General features: G+C 49.8%; 1 protein-coding gene across 4 annotated transcripts in view; it reads left to right on the top strand.

Moving 5' to 3' along the window:
* Positions 1 to 24,929, top strand: part of LOC116956521 (myosin-binding protein C, slow-type-like) — a 118,180-nt gene that overhangs the window by 14,951 nt on the left and 78,300 nt on the right. For 3 of the 4 annotated variants that reach the window (XR_012930295.1, XM_076054227.1, XM_076054228.1), the window contains exon 2: positions 3,909 to 4,008. Coding sequence is in view for 3 of the 4 variants with exons in the window: in XM_076054227.1 (XP_075910342.1) it covers positions 3,984 to 4,008 (25 nt within the window). In the remaining variant the exon portion in view is untranslated. Of the gene's footprint in view, positions 1 to 3,895; positions 4,009 to 24,929 lie in introns of those variants that run through there. The other variant, XM_032978206.2, reaches the window with a different exon arrangement.

Raw genomic sequence — 24,929 nt, 5'->3', positions numbered from 1 at the left:
CCGGTAGTCAAGCATAAAGAGGACGTCTGATTTTCGAGAATCGATGACGTACCAGTAGCCAATAATAGAGAGGACGTCTGATTATCGAGGATCGATGACGTACTGGTCGCCAAGGGCGAAAGAGAACGTCTGATGATCTAGAATCGATGACGTACTTGTGGCCAAGGGAGAAAAATGGAGAGGGAGCAACGTGTGGATTAAAGAAACGCACGCGCGCGTGTCAATGACATCTTCATCATGTTGATCTTCACCAGTGGATAGACCTTGGCTGGTGTTGGTAATAATTAACCCAGCTCGGATTTGAGCCTTAAGCTTGCGAGACGGGAGTTCGCATCGCAGAGCAGTAGTCTGTCTCTCTCTGGGTTCAAGCCCTGGGTCTGCGTGTCTCTCTCAGGGTGGGTTCACAATGGCCATGCTAATGTCACACTGACGTAGCCCTCGACTCGTTTCGGGCATTCCGTTTGTGTGTGAGGTGAGATTTTGATCCCTCGCGTCCACCAACCCCCAGCGGCATGCCCTGCGTCTCGTCAGATCTCGAAAGCTTAAGCAGGCTGCGAGCCTGGACAGTTGCCTGGATGGACGCCCAAAGCTTTGCACAACAATTAGGGTGTAGCAGGCTGCTTGTATGGCTACACGATAGCAGTGCAGGGAAAGGCATCGTCTTCATGAACTGCTTTTTTGTCTTTAGGTTTCCTTCTTAGCTTTCACCCGCCGCACCTCCGGTTGGCTATAAACGGTGCGAAAGAAGCTCAACACACACACATACAGAGACCCGCAGAGACCCAGACTCATGTAGACCCACAGATTAGTACGGTTGGCTACGTACGGTGCGAAAGAAGTTCAACACACATACACATACAGAGACCCGCAGAGACCCAGACCCACAGATTAGTACGGTTGGCTACGTACGGTGCGAAAGAAGTTCAACACATATATACGTAAACCCGAGTGCTCAATGAGGCTGTTGGGGCGAGAGCTGTTGGCGTGTAGTCACACCCCGTTTTACGTCGGGGATGCGTTCCTGAAAGGTGCCGTGACGAATGTTGAAACGACGCCAATCGAAGAGCGGTGTACAGGGTAGTGGTAATAGGTGGTGGTGGTGGGTGGTAGTGGTTGGTAGTGGGTGGTGGTGGTAGTTGGTGGTGGTAGTGAGTGGTGGTGGTAGTTGGTGGTGGTGGTAGTGGGTGTTGGTGGTGGTAATGGGTGGTGGTGGTGGTGGTGGTAGTAGTGGGTGGTGGTGGTAGTGGGTGGTGGTAGTGGGTGGTGGTGGTAGTGGGTGGTGGTAGGTGGTGGTGGTAGTGGGTGGTGGTGATAGTTGGTGGTGGTGGTAGTGTGTGGTGGTGGTGGTGGTGGTAGTGGGTGGTGGTGGTAGTTGGTGGTGGTGGTAGTGGGTGGTGGTGGTGGTAGTGGGTGGTGGTGGAGGCGAAGACTGAGAGGCGACGGATAACGAGACAGGACGGACGACGATGCTGTCACGGCGACGTGAGAGTGGGTTTAAGGCGACCCCAATCGGGTAATGGCGCTGCACTACGCTCCCACCTCGACGCTTACCACCTGCGCTAACGTGCGCTGACCAGAGCGGTGAAGTATGGTCAAGTACCGCCACCCCCCGCCGCCTTTCCACCGCCACCACCACTATGATCCGCAGCCGCTCATCCAGCAGTGGATTCGCACAGAGGTTGTACATCTACATCGTCCGATGTGACCTCTTAAAACTCGTCCATGTTTGACCTATGACCTCCAAAGTGCTCATTCAGTGTCTCTAACACGGCCATTACGAACCCCGTGAGAGAGACAGAGACACCCAGAGCCAGCGCACGAACCCAGCATTTCATCAATGTCAGTTCTCTATTTCTGACACGGCCATTACGAACCCCCTGAGAACGAGAGACACACAGACACCCAGACCCAGGGCTTGAGCCCACGATCTCACCCAGTACTGCCTCAGTGTCTCTTACATGGCCGCTATGAACCTCCTTAGAGAGAGACACCCAGAGCCAGCGCACGAACCCAGCATTTCATCAATGTCAGTTCTCTGTATCTGACACGGCCATTACGAACCCCTTGAGAACAAGAGACACACAGACACCCAGACCCAGGGCTTGAGCCCACGATCTCACCCAGTACTGCCTCAGTGTCTCTTACATGGCCGCTATGAACCTCCTTAGAGAGAGACACCCAGAGCCAGCGCTCCAAGCTCAGCATTTCATCAATGTCACTTCTCTGTATCTGACACGGCCATTACGAACCCCCTCCCTCCCCTCCGTTCCCTTTGCTCAGCCAGACCGCACGTACAGACACAATAGACAAAGATCCCCCGTGTAGCCTTAACCGAACTGTTGGGGCAAGTGCTGTTAGCGAGTAGCATCACTTGCGAAGATCGGCACTGCACACTACGAGGGAGGTGGGTGCCAGCACCATGCCTGGTCGTCTTTGTCTCTCCAGTGGCGATAGTTTAACTCACCGCACCAGGTACTAATTTGAGGCTGAGTCGACCTAGGGGAGGCCCGTGACCGGCTCATATAGTCGTCACCGGTGTTGGCCGTTTGGAACGGGAATCGAACTCGGGCCGCCGAGTTCAGTAGCACAGCGCGCTTATCGCAACACCACCGGTCCAAAGACAAAGATCCCCCGTGTAGCTTGGAACAGACTGTTGGGGCAAGTGCAATCGACTCGCACATTCAATTGATAAGAGACTGTTGGGGCAAGGGCTGTTCGCGAGCACCTATGAACGAGCGGGTGGGTGGCCAACACCACTCCCGGCCGCCTTTGTCTCCCGTAGTAGCGATGTTTTTAAACACTGCACGGGAACTCATTTGAGACCGAGTCGACCTACGCGTTGCCACACACACACACCACACACCTCACACACCACACACACCACACACATACACACCACACACACACACCAAAGACACACACACCACACACACCACACACACACCACACACACACACCACACACACACCACACACACACCACACACACCACACACACACACACCACACACACACCACACACACACCACACACACACACACCACACACACCACACACACACACACCACACACACCACACACACATACACCACACACACACCACACACACACCACACACACACCACACACACACACACCACACACACACCACACACACACCACACACACACCACACACACCACACACACACCACACACACCACACACACACACACCACACACACACCACACACACACACCACACACACACACACCACACACACACACCACACACACACCACACACACACCACACACACACACCACACACACACCACACACACACACCACACACACCACACACACACCCCACACACACACACACCACGCACACACCACACACTATACACACATCACACACACACCACACACACACACCACACACACACGACACACACACACACCACACACGCACACCACACACACACACCACACACACACCACACACACCACACACACACACCACACACACACACCACACACACCACACACACACCACACACCACACACACACACACCACACACACACCACACACACACCCACACACCACACACACACACACCACACACACACCACACACACACACACCACACACACACCACACACACACACCACACAGACGCGCGGCTCCTCGGCTTGACACCCCGGTGACCCGTGCTGGGTTTGGACGCATCGTGGCGGGGTGCTGGGATCGGGTTTCCTGAGTTAATATATCGGGAGAAGTCTCCTCGGCAGCGAAAGACAAGATTGTTGGAATCTGCTAATCGGATTTTCTCTGCTCTCCCACCCCACCCACCCACCACCACCACCACCAACCCTGCACCACCCTCCAACAACGGCCACCACCTCTCCCGTGTATTTGTGTCTCGAGGGAGGAGCGGCAGTCGAGTGTCGAGGCGCAGTTGGAAGCTGACCGCCAGCCGTGTCGGAAGCGCCTGCAGCCACCATGCCCGAGGCGACCGCCACCGCAGGTGAGAAGGAATTCCTGAATCCATCTGTGTGCGTGTGTCTCTCTCTCTCTCTCTCTCAGTTGCACGTGACCCAAACACAGCCTTTACGAGGCTATACGGGGGATCTTTGTCTTTGCGTCTCAAATGCACTTGCCCCCCAACAGACTGTGTGCTAGGCTATACGGGGGATCTTCGTCTTTAATTGCATATAGACCCCTAGGGTTTATAGTCAAATGCACTTGCCCCCTACAGCCTGTGCTAGGCTATGCGGGGGATCTTTGTCTTTGTGTCTCAAATGCACTTGCCCCTAAGAGTCTGTGAGGGCTATGCGGGAGATCTTTGTCTTTAATCGCGTGTGTGCGCGTGCATCGGTGTCTGTGTTCGTGTCAATTGCACTTGCCCCCAACAACCTGCGTAGGCTATACGGGGGATCTGTGTATTTGTGTGAAACTTCACGAGGTCCTCAAAGTGCACCTAGCCTGGCACAAGCGCTGCGTTGACGTCACCGTTATATGCACGGGCCAGCTGTATGTGTGCATAAATGTGTGTGTTTGCATAGGTGTGTGTGTGCATAGACGTGTGTGCAAAGGTGTTGATGCACGCACGCATATTAGCGCCGGGAAGACAAAGGCGGCCGGGCGTGGAGCTGTCCAACCACCCCCTCGTATGCCACAGTGCCGGTAGCCTTCACAGGTGCTGCTACTCGCTAACAGCACTTGCCTCAACAGTCTGTTACAGGCTACACGGAATTCCCATTGTACGTGTGTGTGTGTAATATACAGCTGGCCGCTGTAGCTTTGTCATCATCATCGTGAGCCATGGTTAATCCACTGCTGGATGAAAGCCTCCCCAAGATGTACCTTAATACGTGTGTGTGTGTGTGCATATGAACAGCACGTAGACGTAGAACCTGAGGCCACCTTTGACCCAACGGTTCCAAGCACACGCCTCAACGTCGGCCCTTCGTTGGGCGTGCTTACAGGGCATCTCAGAATCACCAATATTTATTGATACCTGAGGAATCCGCTGTAGCAGCAACTGCCCCCAACAGTTTTTTTTTTAAAGGCTGTGGAGGAGGCAGACCTTTGTCGGTAAGAGCAAAGGGGTCTCCGACGTTCCGGCAAATCGTAACATTCATAAATTGGGACGGATCGAATTTCATCTGTTGCGGTTGCGGTATTTTGGAAATGTTCCCGGGGGAAAAGCGAAATCACAGCACGTGACGTCACTGCAAATGACGTCACAATAAGTGATGTCACAAGAGGTGACGCACGCGGCAATGACGTAACACACACGACACCACCCCACGCACTTCCTGCCGACAGCGGTGCCACGTGGCGTTGCCTGTGACGTCACTTTAGTTAGCACGAGCACCTCATTTGCAATCTAGACTAAACTTTAGAAACGAATGCTTAGCTATGTTTTGGGATTATACCAGGTAAGGGCCCCACTGAGCTATGTGGTAGCTGTTAGTTCAGAAGCTACCTGGCAATCACAAATTACAGCTGAACAAAGTGGTGGCTTTATATTCTTGGTTCTTTCGGTAAAGTCACCACCACGTAGAAGGGAAACAATAAAATAATAAAAATGTGAAACAATAAAATTCTCACGACGTTTCGACTGCAACACAAGAAGCAATCATCATCAAGGTGTGAAACCCACAGCAAGAACATTTGAAAGAAGTGGCGAACACTGCAATGGCGTAACACACACGACATCACCAGACGCACTTCCTGCCGACAGCGGTGAAAAAAGTGGCAACTTTTTTCAAATTTCCTTGCTGTGGTTTTCACACCTGATGATGATTGCTTGTGTTGCAGTCGAAACGTCGTGAGAATTTTATTGTTTTATATTTTTTATTATTTTATTGTTTCCCTTCTACGTGATTTACCTAAAGAACCAAGAATATATATTATTGGTTCTTTCGGTAAAATTATAAAAAATATAAAACAATAAAATTCTCATAACTTTTCGACTGCTACACACCTGATGATGATTGGTTGTGTTGCAGTCGAAACGTCGTGAGAATTTTATTGTTTTATATTTTTTTTATTTTATTGTTTCCCTTCTACGTGGTGGTGACTTTACCGAAAGAGCCAAGAATATGAATCCCTGCAGTCACGAAAGCTTTACATCAAAAGTGGTGGATTTTCATCGCGTGGACATTTATAGCGTGATGTTGATTTTAAATGTGGAGGGAAAAACGGAGGATCCGGAGAAAAGTCCACACTAACACGGGGAGAGAGACACGCAAACTCCAAATATAGAAAGTCTGTGGCAATGTTAATATAAAGAGAACCGGTTCCCATAGAAAGTCTATGGGGCAATGTTAAGCGACAGGGAACCGATTCCCATAGAAAGTCTATGGGGCAATGTTAAGAGATAGGGAACCGGTTCCCATAGAACGTCTATGGGCAATGTTAAGAGATAGGGAACCGGTTCCCATAGAAAGTCTATGGGGAAATGTTAAGCGACAAGGGAACCGGTTCCTATAGAAAGTCTATGGGACAATGTTAAGCGATAGGGAACCGGTTCCCATAGAAATTCTATGGGACAAATATTAAGAGTTAGGGAACCGGTTCCCATAGAAAGTCTATGGGGCAATGTTAAGAGATAGGGAACCTGTTCCCATAGAAAGTCTATGGGCAATGTTAAGAGATAGGGAACCAGTTCCCATAGAACGTCTATGGGGCAATGTTAAGAGATAGGGATCCGGTTCCCATAGAAAGTCTATGGGCAATTTTGATTTAAAGCTTTCGTGACTGCAGTAATTCATATTCTTAGTTCTTTCGGTAAAGTCACGTTGAAGGGAAACACTATATTTTATTATTTTATTGTTTCCCTTCAACGTGACTCTATGGGCAATGTTAAGAGATATGGAACCCGATCCCATAGAATCATGAATGCATTTCCTGAATGAACCCGTAGAGCTCTAAGCTCGTTCTCAAGGGGTGACTCAGCCAGCAGACATCACCAAAGCACTCCACAATTACAGATTTTATTACAACCTAAAACCTTAACAACAATAATAGTTACAGCATTTACGATGTCAAAATGACATTCACACTCAAACTCTTTAAATGATAGACTCGGTGTCAATGAGGACAGAGAGGACACGGCGGAGATGGCGAGAGACGACACTGGGTGGTGAAACTCGCTTTGTCGAGCGCCTCCGATTGCCACGGTTGGCCACGTAAAGTGCGAAAAGAAGTTCAACATCTATGCATCCCGCCTTCGCCAACGTGCACTGACCAGAGTGGTGAAGTATGGTCAAATACCGCCACCACCCCCCCACCTGGATTCGCACAGATGTTGTACATCTACATCGTCCGATGTGACCTCTTAAAACTCGTGCATGTCCGACCTATGATCTAAAGTGCTCAATCGGTGTCTCTAACACGGCCATTATGAACCTTCTAAGAGAGAGAGAGAGAGACACCCAGACCCAGGGCTCGAACCCAGCATTTCAACAATGTTAGTTCGTTGTCTCTAACACGGCCATTATGAACCTTCTAAGAGAGAGAGAGAGACACACCCAGACCCAGGGCTCGAACCCAGCATTACAACAATGTTAATTTGTTGTGTCTAACACAGCTATTATGAACCTTCTAAGCGAGAGACACCCAGACCCAGGGCTCGAACCCAGCATTACAACAATGTTAGTTTGTTGTGTCTAACACGGCCATTATGAACCTTCTAAGAGAGAGAGAGACACCCAGACCCAGGGCTCGAACCCAGCATTACAACAATGTTAGTTCGTTGTCTCTAACACGGCCATTATGAACCTTCTAAGAGAGAGAGAGAGAGACACCCAGACCCAGGGCTCGAACCCAGCATTTCAACAATGTCACTTTGTTGTGTCTAACACGGCTATTATGAACCTTCTAAGAGAGAGAGAGACACCCAGACCCAGGGCTCGAACCCAGCATTTCAACAATGTTAGTTCGTTGTCTCTAACACGGCCATTATGAACCTTCTAAGAGAGAGAGAGAGACACACCCAGACCCAGGGCTCGAACCCAGCATTACAACAATGTTAATTTGTTGTGTCTAACACGGCTATTATGAACCTTCTAAGCGAGAGACACCCAGACCCAGGGCTCGAACCCAGCATTTCAACAATGTTAGTTCGTTGTCTCTAACACGGCCATTATGAACCTTCTAAGAGAGAGAGACACCCAGACCCAGGGCTCGAACCCAGCATTACAACAATGTTAGTTTGTTGTCTGCGCCTGTTCAATTCATATCAGCTGGGAAGCTTTATCATTAATTATTATTTGCGTACCCGGCACACCACATCCAGGATACCCCCCCTCGCCATGCGTTGCTGCTGGAGTATACTTTAGTCACGGTGGGTCACCTACTCGAGTTATTGTTGTTATTGTTGTTGTTATTGTTGTTGCTGTTGTTATTGTTGTTGTTGCTATTGTTATTGTTGCTATTGTTGCTGTTGTTATTGTTGCTATTATTGCTGTTGTTATTGTTGCTATTGTTATTGTTTCTGCTATTGTTGTTATTGTTGTTGCTATTGTTGCTGTTTTTATTGCTGTTGTTATTGTTGTTGTTGTTGCTGTTGTTATTGCTGCTGTTGTTGTTATTGTTGCTGTTGTTATTGTTGTTGTTATTGATGATGTTGTTTTTGCTGTTGTTATTGTTGTTATTGTTGCTGCTGTTATTGTTGCTGTTGTTGTTGTTATTGCTGATGTTGTTGTTATTGTTGTTGTTATTGTTTATGATGCTGTTGTTATTGTTGCTGTTGTTATAGTTGTTGTTGATGATGTTACTATTGTTATTGTTGCTATTGTTGTTGTTGATGTTACTATTGTTATTTTTGCTGTTGTTATTGTTGCTGTTGTTATTATTGCTGTTGCTATTGTTGCTGTTGTTATTGTTGCTGTTGTTATTGTTGCTGTTGTTATTGTTGTTGATATTGTTGATGTTGCTATTGTTGGTGTTGTTTTGCTGCCTTGAATTTTGGTGTTGACAAATTGTCAGGAATGTACGCACTTGTGTGCAACTTGTCCTTTATACTTCATTGATATATCATTCTATTTATATATTTAAAAAAATATGTTTTTATTTGACCAGGTAAGGCCCACTGAGCTGCGTAGCTCTTCATCAGAAGCGACCTGGCCATCACTAATAATGGCTCAACGAAGTGGGCTTATCGTGTGGCAATGTTTAGCATCCAAATACTAAACTCAACTTTTTATTTTACCAGCTGTAAGGCCCCACTGAGCAACTGTGTAGCTCTTTTTTAGAAGCGACCTGGCCCCAAATGATAGCCCAACGAAGTGGCTTAGCATCATCATCACGTGGATATTTATATCAGCAGGCAAATACCCTGAACGGGTGGATCGATCCCGTCAGGGTCGGGATCGAACCCACGACCTCGTGTATACCTGGCGAGATAGTTAACATCTCCTAGCCACCGTTATAATGAGAGAGAGAGAGAGAGACACGCACACTCCAAATATACAGCAGCAGGCATCAGGGTCGGGATTAAACCCACGACCTCCTGTATACCAGGCGAGGTAGTTAACATCTCATGGCCACTGTGATGATGATGAGAGAGAGAGACACGCAGACTCCAAATATACAGCAGCAGGCATCAGGGTCGGGATTAAACCCACGACCTCCTGTAGACCAGGCGAGGTAGTTAACATCTCATAGCCACCGTGATGATGATGAGAGGGAGACACGCAAACTCCAAATATACAGCAGCAGGCATCAGGGTCGGGATCTAACCCACGACCTCCTGTATTCCAGGCGAGGTAGTTAACATCTCCTAGCCACCGTGGCGCGGCCTGCATGCGGTCAGTCGTTGGAGGCCGCAATTCAGACACTCTCAGCCCGACTCTGGTGGTGGCGATTCTTGTTGTTGTTGTTCTTGTTGTTATCTTCCGCTCACCATGCTCATTCCGCGCTTATTTGCCCAGCGCTACGATCTTCGCTCGTCACGCCAAATCATCGTCACCACCATCATGATCATAGCATTCAAATGACAAGCAGAGCACGAATTGTATCGGGACGCTGTGCTGTCCAGGGTTCTGAAATCTCTCTTTGAAAAAATCTCTCACGCCTTCAAAACGATCGTGTTACTCAGAACGATGTCGCTTTGTCTTCGTCACCAACTGCGTCCTAACTGTGTGTGACGTCGTGTGTGACGTCGTGTGTGACGTCATGTGTGACGTCATGTGTGACGCTAGTAGAGACGGGTCCGCAGAAACCGACATCGCAGAGCTACCTCTGAGAACCATTTTTTCGAAGTGTCCTGCGGTGCACACGAAAACGTCTTCTTCTTCTGTGTGTGTGTGTGTCTATGGGTCTCTCTGTGTGACTCTATGTGTGAGTCTATGGGTCTCTCTGTGTGACTCTATGTGTGTGTCTATGGGTCTCTCTGTGTGACTCTATGTGTGAGTCTATGGGTCTCTCTGTGTGACTCTATGTGTGAGTCTATGGGTCTCTCTGTGTGACTCTATGTGTGAGTCTATGGGTCTCTCTGTGTGACTCTATGTGTGAGTCTATGGGTCTCTCTGTGTGACTCTATGTGTGAGTCTATGGGTCTCTCTGTGTGACTCTATGTGTGAGTCTATAGGTCTCTCTGTGTGACTCTATGTGTGAGTCTATGGGTCTCTCTGTGTGACTCTATGTGTGAGTCTATGGGTCTCTCTGTGTGACTCTATGTGTGAGTCTATGGGTCTCTCTGTGTGACTCTATGTGTGAGTCTATGGGTCTCTCTGTGTGACTCTATGTGTGACTCTATGGCTCTCTGTGTGAGTTTATGGGTCGCTGTGTGTGTGAGTCTACGGGTCTCTCTGTGTGACTCTATGTGTGAGTCTATGGGTCTCTCTGTGTGAGTTTATGGATCGCTGTGTGATGAGTTAATGACTCCACGTGTGTTTATGGGTGTCTGCGTGGTGAGTCTGGGTATCTGTGTGATGACTCTATGGCTCTCTGTGTGAGTCTCTGGCTCGCTGTGTGATGAGTGTATGACTCTGAATGTAAAAAACCCAGTCTTTCTTTGCAGACATCTGGGCAGTTCCATCAGCATTGATTCAAGCGAAGCCTGACTCTTGCTGCTGATGAGACAACCAATGTTGAAACCGGTCCAGAGCCTTCGCTCACCTTGCATCAATGCATGCTGAAATTGTGCACTCGCAAAAGGCCGGTACGGCTGACGGGATGTGTAAAGAATACGTGCATTATTATTTGGTCACGTGGAGGGATGGGTGTTCTCGACCCATCTATTTTCGCCAAGCCACCGCTGGATTAAGGCCTCCTCCTCCCCCACAGGCCACGTCGGTCATTGGTGGTGAGATGTTAACTCCCTCGCCTGGTGTACAGGAGGTCGTGGGTTCCATCCTGACCATGACGATGCCTGCTGCTGCTGCTGTATATTTGGAGTTTGTGTGTGTGTCTCTCTCTCTCTCTCCGTGGTTGCGTGGATTTTTCTCCGGATCCTTCCGTTTTTATTATTTTTATTAGTATTATTACTACACGCTTTTTATTAACTCTGCCTGCTGTTGTTGTATCCTCAAATCTTGTAACTCAATTTTAACCCACTTCCCAATGTGGTATCGACTGCAAACTTGGTATACTTATGTCATACTGATGACAATACTATATTCTATCATATTAAAAATAAAATTAATATTTTAAAACATTATTTTTTAAATGTTATGTTTCGGCTTGGGTCTAATTGTCCACGCTCAACTGACGTTGGCTGTAATTGGTCACGGCCCCCTTACGTTGTGGCAAGCTTCGGGGCCACTTCTTGGAGTCGTGGAGTTCTTTCATTACTGTACGGTACATTTAATTAAAGCGTGTTTTAAAAAAAGTAAAAAAATATAACTTATTTTCCCTCCACACTCGGAAACACGCGTTTATATTAGTTTTTTGGCTGCTATAATTTCCCACGCCGTGATGTTGATGATCATGAGCCCATTTTCGTTGAGATGCGAGGTCGCTTCTGTTACTGAGCTACATAGCTCGGTGGGTGACTTTACCCGGTAAAAATAAAAAATAAAATATTTTTGAAAATCGTTTTAAACTTTACTTCACTACGCTGGTCAGTGCGGGTTGGTGAAGGGAGCTGGGGGAGCTGGGAGGATCTGCGGTGGCCCGCTTAAGGTATAACTTGCCACTGATGTTTGACCGTGGCCTGGAATGCGTTGGTCGCCCATCCGAGGCTCGAATTATTGCAACTCGACACTCTACGGGATGTCTGGCAAGAACAAAAAAAAACATTAGCAAGCTGCATCGTGTGGACAACATTCTCTGGTAACTTGTCGGGATGGAACCCACGACCTCCTACATACCAGGCGAGGGAGACAACATCTCCGAGCCACCACGGCAAATCGCTACTCTACGGAACGTCCGGCAAAAAAATAACTTTAGCAAGCTGCAGCGTGTGGACGACATCCTCCAGCCACGCGTCGTGACGAGGGGGGCGGGGGGGGGGCGAGATTCGCCTTCGTGTCCTGTGCGGTGCTCGCTGAGCTGCGTTGGCTACCGGTTGCCGATCGACTGCGTTGGAAGGTCGCCCCCACCACTACCTCCCCCACCCCCCCCCCCCCCAAGTTAAAAACATCATCGTCGTTGTCATCGTCATTGTTGTCGTCGTCATCATCGTCATCACCGTGACCATCATCGTCTTCATCATTGTCATCATCATCGTTGTCGTCATCATCATCGCCATCATCATCACCGTCACCATCGTCGTCGTCATCATTGTCATCATCATCGTCGTCGTCATCATCATCGCCATCATCATCACCGTCACTATCATCGTCTTCATCATTGTCATCATCATCGTCGTCATCATCATCAATCATCATCGACCATCATCAACTATCATTGTCATCATCGTCGTCATCGACCTTCGTCGACCATCATCCACCATCACGCGTCCTGCCCCAACCCCCACTCACTCCTCGTCACGGATTGAACGATGTCATCACGACCCCTGCGCGTGCTTCCTAAACCCTTGCCATCCTCACTCTCTCCCCCCGTCCCTCATCAGTGGAATTCCCGGTGTGCATCTCTCGATTCATCCATCCATTCACTCATCATCAGGTTCTATTCACTGCTGGATGAAGATCAATACGACGATGGTGATATCATACTGGCGACAGACGTAGCACCTGCCGTGGTCAAACTCCCGGCTCTTGGCAGCCTCAAGCAGAGCGACGAGAAATCCCTGGAGCATGTGAGCGTGCCTAACCTCCCGCGGTCCAATTAACACCTCCTCATCCCACAGTTCCATTTAATTAAAAAGACGATCCATAGACTCTCGCTAATTTTCTATTATTAGCCTCGTCTGTTGCTAATTCCATAGACTCTCGCTAATTTTCTATTATTAGCCTCGTCTGTTGCTATCTTTGGAATACACTCGTGGCATCGTCTCTGTCCTCCTGCCCCCCCCCCCCACTCCCACGTGAATTGGATAGAGCTACATTGACTTAGCGATGTTCTGACCTGTTGTGCTATCTGATCATTGGCGCCTTCCCCGTGCCAGCCAGGGGTCATGGGGCCTGGTTGTCCTGTGGATCTTGTACCACGCTCGTGAAGTTTGTACACCGTGGTGAAGTTTGTTCACCGTGGTAAAGTTTGTACACCGTGGTAAAGTTTATACACCGTGGTAAAGTTTTATACCGTGATGAAGTTTGTACACCGTGATGAAGTTTGTACACCGTGGTGAAGTTTGTACACCGTGGTAAAGTTTGTTCACCGTGGTAAAGTTTGTACACCGTGGTAAAGTTGGTACACTGTGGTGAAGTTTGTACACCGTGATGAAGTTTGTACACTGTGGTGAAGTTTGTACACCGTGGTGAAGTTTGTACACCGTGGTGAAGTTTGTACACCGTGGTAAAGTTTGTACACCGTGGTAAAGTTTGTACACTGTGGTGAAGTTTGTTCACCGTGGTGAAGTTTGTACACCGTGGTGAAGTTTGTACACCGTGGTGAAGTTTGTACACCGTGTTAAAGTTTGTACACCGTGGTGAAGTTTGTACACCGTGGTAAAGTTTGTACACCGTGGTGAAGTTTGTACACCGTGGTGAAGTTTGTGCACCGTGATAAAGTTTGTACACTGTGGTGAAGTTTGTACACCGTGGTGAAGTTTGTACACCGTGGTGAAGTTGTACACCGTGATGAAGTTTGTACACCGTGTTAAAGTTTGTACACCGTGATGAAGTTTGTACACCGTGGTGAAGTTTGTACACCGTGGTGAAGTTTGTTCACCGTGGTGAAGTTTGTACACCGTGGTGAAGTTTGTACACCGTGGTGAAGTTTGTACACCGTGGTGAAGTTTGTTCACCGTGGTGAAGTTTGTACACCGTGTTAAAGTTTGTACACCGTGGTGAAGTTTGTACACCGTGGTGAAGTTTGTACACCGTGGTGAAGTTTGTACACCGTGGTGAAGTTTGTACACGGTGTTAAAGTTTGTACACCGTGGTAAAGTTTGTACACCGTGATGAAGTTTGTACAACGTGGTTAAGTTTGTACACCGTGTTAAAGTTTGTACACCGTGGTGAAGTTTGTACACCGTGGTGAAGTTTGTACACCGTGGTGAAGTTTGTACACCGTGGTGAAGTTTGTACACCGTGGTGAAGTTTGTACACCGTGGTAAAGTTTGTACACCGTGGTTAAGTTTGTACACCGTGGTGAAGTTTGTACACCGTGGTGAAGTTTGTACACCGTGGTGAAGTTTGTACACCGTGGTGAAGTTTGTACACCGTGGTGAAGTTTGTACACCGTGGTGAAGTTTGTACACCGTGGTGAAGTTTGTACACCGTGGTGAAGTTTGTACACCGTGGTGAAGTTTGTACACCGTGGTGAAGTTTGTACACCGTGGTAAAGTTTGTACACCGTGATGAAGTTTGTACACCGTGGTTAAGTTTGTACACCGTGTTAAAGTTTGTACACCGTGGTGAAGTTTGTACACCGTGGTGAAGTTTGTACACCGTGGTGAAGTTTGTACACCGTGGTAAAGTTTGTACACCGTGATGAAGTTTGTACACCGTGGTTAAGTTTGTACACCGTGTTAAAGTTTGTACACCGTGGTGAAGTTTGTACACCGTGGTGAAGTTTGTACACCGTGGTGAAGTTTGTACACCGTGGTTAAGTTTGTACACCGTGGTAAAGTTTGTACACCGTGGTAAAGTTTGTTCACCGTGGTGAAGTTTGTACACCGTGGTGAAGTTTGTACACCGTGGTGAAGTTTGTACACCGTGGTGAAGTTTGTACACCGTGGTGAAGTTTGTACACCGTGGTGAAGTTTGTACACCGTGGTGAAGTTTGTACACCGTGTTAAAGTTTGTACACCGTGGTGAAGTTTGTACACCGTGGTGAAGTTTGTTCACCGTGGTGAAGTTTGTACACCGTGGTGAAGTTTGTACACCGTGGTGAAGTTTGTACACCGTGGTGAAGTTTGTACACCGTGGTGAAGTTTGTACACCGTGTTAAAGTTTGTACACCGTGGTGAAGTTTGTACACGGCAGGAGTCACAGTTAGATTTTGAGAGCCTCTGTAATCACGAAGATCGCACGCGCGCGGTGCACGTGCGATTTGAAGTGATGATTCATTCCAGAAAATGAACCTGAGGTGAGCTAGCCATCGCATCATCGTCGCACGGCGCTTTCAGATGCGCTGCTTCTGTGCCCGTCTGGAACGTTCTTCCCCTCCGATATTAGGAAACCCACTAGGAGCTGTGCTGCACTTTTAAATCGTGGTCTAGATTGACAAACTAATTTATTTAGAACTCCTGCTTGTGTGTTTAGTTTGTTGTCCTTCCCCGGCGCCTCCGATTAGCTACGGTCGGCTACGGTAGGGTGCGAAAGAAGTTCGGAGTATGTTTAAACGTCTGATGCCAAGTAAGGTTCCTGTGGTCAGACATTGAAGCAGAATCAGAATATGTGTTTCTACTGGATGAATCCGATGAACTATAAAGCGCTCATGTCACAGGTAGTCCAACAGGGGCAAGGGATCAGAACCTTCCAACATCAAACAATAAAACAAAACACGCAAAAAGTGTCCAAAGTATAGGAGAAAGATAAACAAATCACATCCAACTAAATACCAATAAAACTACACAGTTTTTTTATTATCTTACTTAGCAGGTGAAGTTCACCTGAGCTTTAAATTCATTTTTTTCCCGTATGACTGCCCGGTTGCGGTGATGTGTAGTAGACATCGCCACTGGGGAGACAAAGGCGGCCGGGCGTGGTGTCTGGCCTCCCACCCCCCGTCGTGCGCCATTCCGGCCTTCATAGGCGCTGCTAATCGCTAACAGCAACTTTCCCCAACAGTCTGTTACAGGCTACACGTGTTGGGGGGGGGCATGACTGGGGGGGGGGGGCATGACTGAGGGGGGGGCGTGCAGGGTCGATGGGGGGAGGGTAGTGTAAAGCCACCTAAATCTGGCCCTGGAGGGTAGGGGCTAGGGGAGGGGGGGGTCGGTGATGGTGGTAGCGATTATCTTGGTCCTGGCTCTGCGTTCCGGCCAGCGTTTGGCATTCTACGATATCGTTTACCAAAGGACATGTGGGGGGACATCGCGACATTCTTGAACCTGATACTACCAGAAAAAAAAGAGGGAGAGGGCTTGGTGGGCTGGGGTGGGTGGGTGGGTGAGTGAGTGGGGTGGGTGGGTGGTTGAGTGAGTGGGGTGGGTGGGTGAGTGGATGGTTGAGTGGGTGGGGTGGTTGAGTGAGTGAGTGGGGTGGGTGGGTGAGTGGATGGTTGAGTGGGTGGGGTGGGTGGTTGAGTGAGTGAGTGGGGTGGGTGGGTGAGTGGGCTGGGTGGGTGGTTGAGTGAGTGAGTGGGGTGGGTGTTTGAGTGAGTGAGTGGGCTGGGTGGGTGGTTGAGTGAGTGAGTTGGGTAGGTGTTTGAGTGAGTGGGCTGGGTGGGTGTTTGAGTGAGTGAGTGGGGTAGGTGGTCAGGCCAGGGCAGTCATCCCGGCTCAGGGTTGTGGGGTCAGATCTCGGCCACCACCATCACCACCCCACCCACCCACCCACCGACCCACCCACCCACCGACCCACCGACCCACCGACCCATCACCCACCCACCGACCCACCGACCCACCCACCCACCGACCCACCGACCCACCGACCCATCACCCACCCACCGACCCACCGACCCACCCACCCACCGACCCACCGACCCACCCACCGACCCACCGACCCACCACCGGTGATTAACAGCCTCGCGTTTGGCTGCTGCGGGTTTTCGAGGTGGCTGCAGTTGGTGGCGCTGGTTGGTGGTGGAAAGAGCGCGCGATGGACCCCCCCCCAGGATTAAGTTTCGCGTTTGCTGGATCGTGCCCAAACGATCCCGCGCACTCGTGCCCGGGATCGTCGCCTTTTAAAGACGGTGCCAGGCGCGGTCCCCCCCTCTCCCCCCACCACGGGATTCGTTTGGCACCAGCAGACTGCCTCGCTGGGCCGAGTGGCGCTGTTAGCGAGCGCCTATTGAGCTGCACCGTGGTGGGTTAAGCGGCGCCGCTGTTCACTTACAGAAAATATTTTAAAATGAAACAAAGCTGCGTTTTGTTATCATCTCACCGGGTAAAGGCCCCACAGAGCTATGCAGCTTCTCCTTTCAGAAGTTTCAGTTTCATTTAATAAGTATAGCCCTGTGAGCTATTCGGCTCTTGAATCGGGTGCAACCACAACAAACAAAAAAACAAAAACACGAACAAGAAAAACATCTTAAAGTGACTTTGTGTGACTGTGCAAACAGAAAATTCATGAAAAAAAACAGCAAAATATTCCTGAAATAGCACCGTACACCAACGCTGTGTGCAAAAAATCCCAGTGGGATGCAAGTCAAACAACAACAACCACAATAAAACTTAGATTAAGGCCATCAGTCTAACTCCGTACTACAACAAAACAAACATGGGCCAAACAAAAAAAAACGTTTTGGAAATCACCAAAATAAAGCGACTACCTGGCCATCACAAACGATGGCAGCTCAAACGAAGTGTGCCTGATCACGTGATGATAAGGGGGCAGCCCTGCAATTTCCAGCTCGAGTAACATGCGTGTAGATTGGTTCTCTAGTGATTCATTTTATACGTACACTGTATGACAAATAATAATAATAATAGGGATTTTACCCTTTCTGGCAATAAAACAGGTGTTAAGATGTTCAAACACCAAATATAAACCTGTTTGTGGTGTAGGGAATTCAGTTTAAAAGACAACGCATATATTATCAGAGCATGTTTTGTTTGCATGTTCAGCATTAGCACTGCGTGTGCTTGATACAAACTCGATTCCTTGCTAAAGGTATTATCTATTTGATCTTTGAACATCTTAGCACACCTCCTGTTGATTTGCCAGACAGAATAAACGCCGCTTCTAATTATTCATACTTGATGCTGGCAAAACGGGATGCCATGGTACGTACAATGTAGTTCGTGCGCATCGCATCTCACCATCGTTGACAAAAAGCCCAGCGGCTTCCAGCATTGCGCTGCAGTTCCTTACTTATTAAAGTGTTTTCAGCCAAATAGCGCGATGGGTTATTATTGTAGTTATTATTATTATGCGTGTGGGAGAGAAACCGGAAGCTATCGAAGTAAGACAAACGTTTCATTTTGTTTTTTATTTAAACCATCTCAGTGTGTCTCTGACACGGCCATTACGAACCACACAAAGGGACACACGAAACAAAGAGAAAGACAGAGATCCCCGTGTAGCCTTAACAGACCGTTGGGGCAAGTGCTGCTAGCGAGTAGTACCTATGAAGGCCGGCAGGGCACACGAGGGGGTGGGTGGCCGGCACCACGCCCAATCCGCCTTTGTCTCACCAGTGGAGATGTTTACTGCACACTGCACCAGGTACTCATTGGAGGTTGAGTCTGCCTAGGGGAGGCCCGGAACCGGTTCAGAAAATCGGCACTGGCACTGGTGTTGACTATAAGGGACACACACCCAGACACCCAGACCCAGGGCTTAGACCCAACATCCCAGTGTCCCTGACATGGTCATTATGAACTCCCTAATGGACACACACACAGGCACCCAGACCCAGGGCTTAGACCCAACATCTCAGTGTCCCTGACATGGCTATTATGAACTTCCAAATGGACACACACAGACACCCAGACCCAGGGCTTAGACCCAACACCTCAGTGTCCCTGACATGGCTATTATGAACTCCCTAATGGACACACACACAGACACCCAGACCCAGGGCTTAGACCCAACATCCCAGTGTCTCTGACATGGCCATTATGGACTCCCTAATGGACACACACACAGACACCCAGACCCAGGGCTTAGACCCAACATCTCAGTGTCCCTGACATGGCTATCATGAACTTCCTAATGGACACACACACAGACACCCAGACCCAGGGCTTAGACTCAACATCTCAGTGTCCCTGACATGGCCATTATGAACTCCCTAATGGGCACACACACAGACACCCAGACCCAGGGCTTAGACCCAACATCACAGTGTCTCTGACATGGCTATTATGAACCCCCTAATGGACACACACACAGACACCCAGACCCAGGGCTTAGACCCAACATCCCAGTGTCTCTGACATGGCTATTATGAACCCCCTAATGGACACACACACAGACACCCAGACCCAGGGCTTAGACCCAGCATCTCAGTGTCCCTGACATGGTCATTATGAACTTCCTAATGGGCACACACACAGACACCCAGACCCAGGGCTTAGACCCAACATCACAGTGTCTCTGACATGGTCATTACGAACTCCCTAATGGACACACACACAGACACCCAGACCCAGGGCTTAGACCCAACATCTCAGTGTCTCTGACATGGTCATTACGAACTCCCTAATGGGCACACACACAGACACCCAGACCCAGGGCTTAGACCCAACATCACAGTGTCTCTGACATGGTCATTACGAACTCCCTAATGGACACACACACAGACACCCAGACGCAGGGCTTAGACCCAACATCTCAGTGTCTCTGACATGGCCATTATGAACTCCCTAATGGGCACACACACAGACACCCAGACCCAGGGCTTAGACCCAACATCACAGTGTCTCTGACATGGTCATTACGAACTCCCTAATGGACACACACACAGACACCCAGACCCAGGGCTTAGACCCAACATCTCAGTGTCTCTGACATGGCCATTATGAACTCCCTAATGGACACACACAGACACCCAGACCCAGGGCTTAGACCCAACATCTCAGTGTCTCTGACATGGCCATTATGAACTCCCTAATGGACACACACACAGACACCCAGACCCAGGGCTTAGACCCAACATCACAGTGTCTCTGACATGGCCATTATGAACTCCCTAATGGGCACACACACAGACACCCAGACCCAGGGCTTAGACCCAACATCTCAGTGTCCCTGACATGGTCATTACGAACTCCCTAATGGACACACACTCAGACACCCAGACCCAGGGCTTAGACCCAACATCTCAGTGTCCCTGACATGGTCATTACGAACTCCCTAATGGACACACACACAGACACCCAGACCCAGGGCTTAGACCCAACATCTCAGTGTCTCTGACATGGCCATTATGAACTCCCTAATGGACACACACACAGACACCCAGACCCAGGGCTTAGACCCAACATCCCAGTGTCGCTGACATGGCCATTATGAACTCCCTAATGGACACACACACAGACACCCAGACCCAGGGCTTAGACCCAACATCTCAGTGTCCGTGACATGGCTATTATGAACTCCCTAATGGGCACACACACAGACACCCAGACCCAGGGCTTAGACCCAACATCTCAGTGTCTCTGACATGGCCATTATGGACTCCCTAATGGACACACACACAGACACCCAGACCCAGGGCTTAGACCCAACATCTCAGTGTCTCTTACATGGCCATTATGGACTCCCTAATGGACACACACCCAGACACCCAGACCCAGGGCTTAGACCCAACATCTCAGTGTCTCTGACATGGCCATTATGGACTCGCTAATGGACACACACACAGACATCCAGACCCAGGGCTTAGACCCAACATCTCAGTGTCCCTGACATGGCTATTATGAACTTCCTAATGGACACACACACACAGACACCCAGACCCAGGGCTTAGACCCAACATCCCAGTGTCTCTGACATGGCCATTACGAACTCCCTAATGGGCACACACACAGACACCCAGACCCAGGCCTTAGACCCAACATCTCAGTGTCCCTGACATGGCTATTATGAACTTTCTAATGGACACACACACAGACACCCAGACCCAGGGCTTAGACCCAACATCCCAGTGTCTCTGACATGGCCATTATGAACTCCCTAATGGACACACACACAGACACCCAGACCCAGGGCTTAGACCCAACATCTCAGTGTCCCTGACATGGCCATTATGAACTTCCTAATGGACACACACACAGACACCCAGACCCAGGGCTTAGACCCAACATCCCAGTGTCTCTGACATGGCCATTATGGACTCCCTAATGGGCACACACACAGATACCCAGACCCAGGGCTTAGACCCAACATCTCAGTGTCCCTGACATGGTCATTACGAACTCCCTAATGGACACACACTCAGACACCCAGACCCAGGGCTTAGACCCAACATCTCAGTGTCCCTGACATGGTCATTACGAACTCCCTAATGGACACACACTCAGACACCGAGACCCAGGGCTTAGACCCAACATCTCAGTGTCTCTGACATGGCCATTATGGACTCCCTAATGGGCACACACACAGACACCCAGACCCAGGGCTTAGACCCAACATCACAGTGTCTCTGACATCGCCATTATGGACTCCCTAATGGGCACACACACAGACACCCAGACCCAGGGCTTAGACCCAACATCACAGTGTCTCTGACATGGCCATTATGGACTCCCTAATGGACACACACACAGACACCCAGACCCAGGGCTTAGACCCAACATCTCAGTGTCCCTGACATGGCTATCATGAACTTCCTAATGGACACACACACAGACACCCAGACCCAGGGCTTAGACCCAACATCCCAGTGTCTCTGACATGGCCATTATGAACTCCTTAATGGACACACACACAGACACCCAGACCCAGGGCTTAGACCCAACATCCCAGTGTCTCTGAAATGGCCATTATGGACTCCCTAATGGACACACACACAGACACCCAGACCCAGGGCTTAGACCCAACATCTCAGTGTCCCTGACATGGCTATTATGAACTTCCTAATGGACACACACACAGACACCCAGACCCAGGGCTTAGACCCAACATCCCAGTGTCTCTGACATGGCCATTATGAACTCCCTAATGGACACACACACAGACACCCAGACCCAGGGCTTAGACCCAACATCCCAGTGTCTCTGACATGGCCATTATGGACTCCCTAATGGACACACACACAGACACCCAGACCCAGGGCTTAGACCCAACATCTCAGTGTCTCTGACATGGCCATCATGAACTCCCTAATGGACACACACACAGACACCCAGACCCAGGGCTTAGACCCAACATCCCAGTGTCTCTGACATGGCCATTATGAACTCCCTAATGGACACACACACAGACACCCGACCCAGGGCTTAGACCCAACATCTCAGTGTCTCTGACATGGCCATCATGAACCCACTGAGGGATACTAAAATGTCTGAACTATTTTTTTTATTTTGCCACGGAAGTCCCTATTGAGCTGTGTAGTAGGTCTTTTTTAAATGCTACCCTGCCAATCACAAATGATAGCCTCAACGAAGTGGGCTTATTATCATCATCATCATCCTCGTGTGGAAATTTAAAGCAGTAGCCAAATTCCCCCTAAACGCGTGATCATATTGATTCTAAATGTGGAGGGGGGGAAATGCCGGAAGACCCGGGGAAAATTCCACGTGACCACAGAGAGAGATAGAGAGAGACACGCAAACTCCAAATATACAGCAGCAGCAGCAGGCATCGTCAGGGCTTGGATTGAACCCACGACCTCCTGTATACCAGGCGAGGTAGTCAACATCTCCTAGCTACCGTGATGATGATGAGAGAGACACGCAAACTCTAAATATACAGCAGCAGCAGCAGGCATCGTCAGGGCTGGAATTGAACCCACGACATCCTGTATACCAGGCGAGGTAGTCAACATCTCCTAGCCACCGTGATGATGATGAGAGAGACACGCAAACTCCAAATATACAGCAGCAGCAGCAGGCATCGTCAGGGTTTGAATTGAACCCACGACCTCCTGTATACCAGGCGAGGTAGTTAACATCTCCTAGCCACCGTGGCGCCCATCATAGAGAAAGGGCAAATAATATCAGTTCACACTTTGCTGTACTCTACCGCATCCTCCTGGTAGAGTCTGACAGAGCCAGGCGAATTACGTCTCACGGGAAAGGAGTTTGGCAAACGTCTCTTTGTGTGATCCATCAAGCGTCTCGCTGCTGCTGCTGCTGTCGCTGCTGCTGATGCGTCCGCAGTGATGTACGGATTCCAGGGACAGCCACGCGCAGCAGCCTTGCCGCTGGCCAGAGGGGGCTCTGGATAATCCATCTGGGGAATTCGTTGGCAATCCACCCAGGGATGATGATGATGATGCACCACCACCACCAACCACCACCAACCACCACCAGAAAGCTACGCCCCAACAATCAATCACCGGGACGGACTGAACCCCGTGACATCCGACAGACGCACCCAGCACTAGCGCCATCTACTGGTAGACGTTATTATTTCATTCATGTTATAACGGATGCACCCTTCAGAGATGACTTTGTTGTTGTTGTTGTCGTCCATCCCCAAACGGTGCTACCGCCGGCGGCGAATATTCCCCCTCGGATTAAACAGCAGCAGGAGCAGCAGCAGCAATAGTGAGAGGGTTGGTGTATCACACACGGACGGGTACCTAACAGATTAAACAGCAGCAGGAGCAGCAGCAGCAATAGTGAGAGGGTTGGTGTATCACACAGAGACGGGTGCCCAACAGATTAAACAGCAGCAGGAGCAGCAGCAATAGTGAGAGGGTTGGTGTATCACACAGAGACGGGTGCCCAACAGATTAAACAGCAGCAGGAGCAGCAGCAGCAATAGTGAGAGGGTTGGTGTATCACACAGAGACGGGTACGTAAACTCCCTTAACCGTCGGCACCGAGGCGGATGGCGGCGTTCCACTGGCTCTGTGAGGCTCTGCCAGGATGATGCGGTCTAGTACAGCAAAGTGTCGACTGATTTTATCTGCCCCTTCCGTATGATGGGCGTCACGGTGGCTAGGAGATGTTAACTACCTCGCCTGGTGTACAGGAGGTCGTGGGTGCCATCCCGACCCTGATGATGCCTGCTGCTGCTGCTGCTGTAGATTTGGAGTTTGAGTGTCTCTCTCATCATCATCTTGGTGACTAGGAGATGTTAACTACCTCGCCTGGTGTACAGGAGGTCGTGGGTGCCATCCCGACCCTGACGATGCCTGCTGCTGCTGTATATTTGGGGTTTATGTCTCTCTCTCTCTCTCTCTTCGTGGTCGCATGGATTTTTTCTCCGGGTCCTCCGGTTTTTTCCCCCCTCCACATTTAGAATCGACGTCTGTGCCAGGCTCTGTCAGGCTCTGATAGCAGGATGCGGTCTAGTACAGCAAAGTGTCGAATGATATTATCTCTGGGGAGGGGGGCAGCTTTGGGGGGAGGAGGTAGATCCTCACGGTTGGGGTCCGCCTCGGGCCCCGTGCTTTGGGGGGAGGAGGTAGACCCTCACTGTTGGGGTCCGCCCCGGGCCCCGTGCTTTGGGGGGAGGAGGTAGACCCTCACTGTTGGGGTCCGCCTCGGGGCCCCGTGCTTTGGGGGGAGGAGGTAGACCCTCACTGTTGGGGTCCGCCTCGGGCCCCGTGCTTTGGGGGGAGGAGGTAGACCCTCACTGTTGGGGTCCGCCTCGGGCCCCGTGCTTTGGGGGGAGGAGGTAGACCCTCACTGTTGGGGTC

This window comes from Petromyzon marinus, chromosome 65 (assembly GCF_048934315.1).
Source record: "Petromyzon marinus isolate PM22_M1 ecotype Great Lakes invasive population chromosome 65, UKy_Petmar_22M1.pri1.0, whole genome shotgun sequence".
Taxonomy (NCBI): domain Eukaryota; kingdom Metazoa; phylum Chordata; class Hyperoartia; order Petromyzontiformes; family Petromyzontidae; genus Petromyzon; species Petromyzon marinus.
Note: the sequence above shows the minus strand (reverse complement) of the source record. Positions and strands in the feature narration are given on the sequence as shown.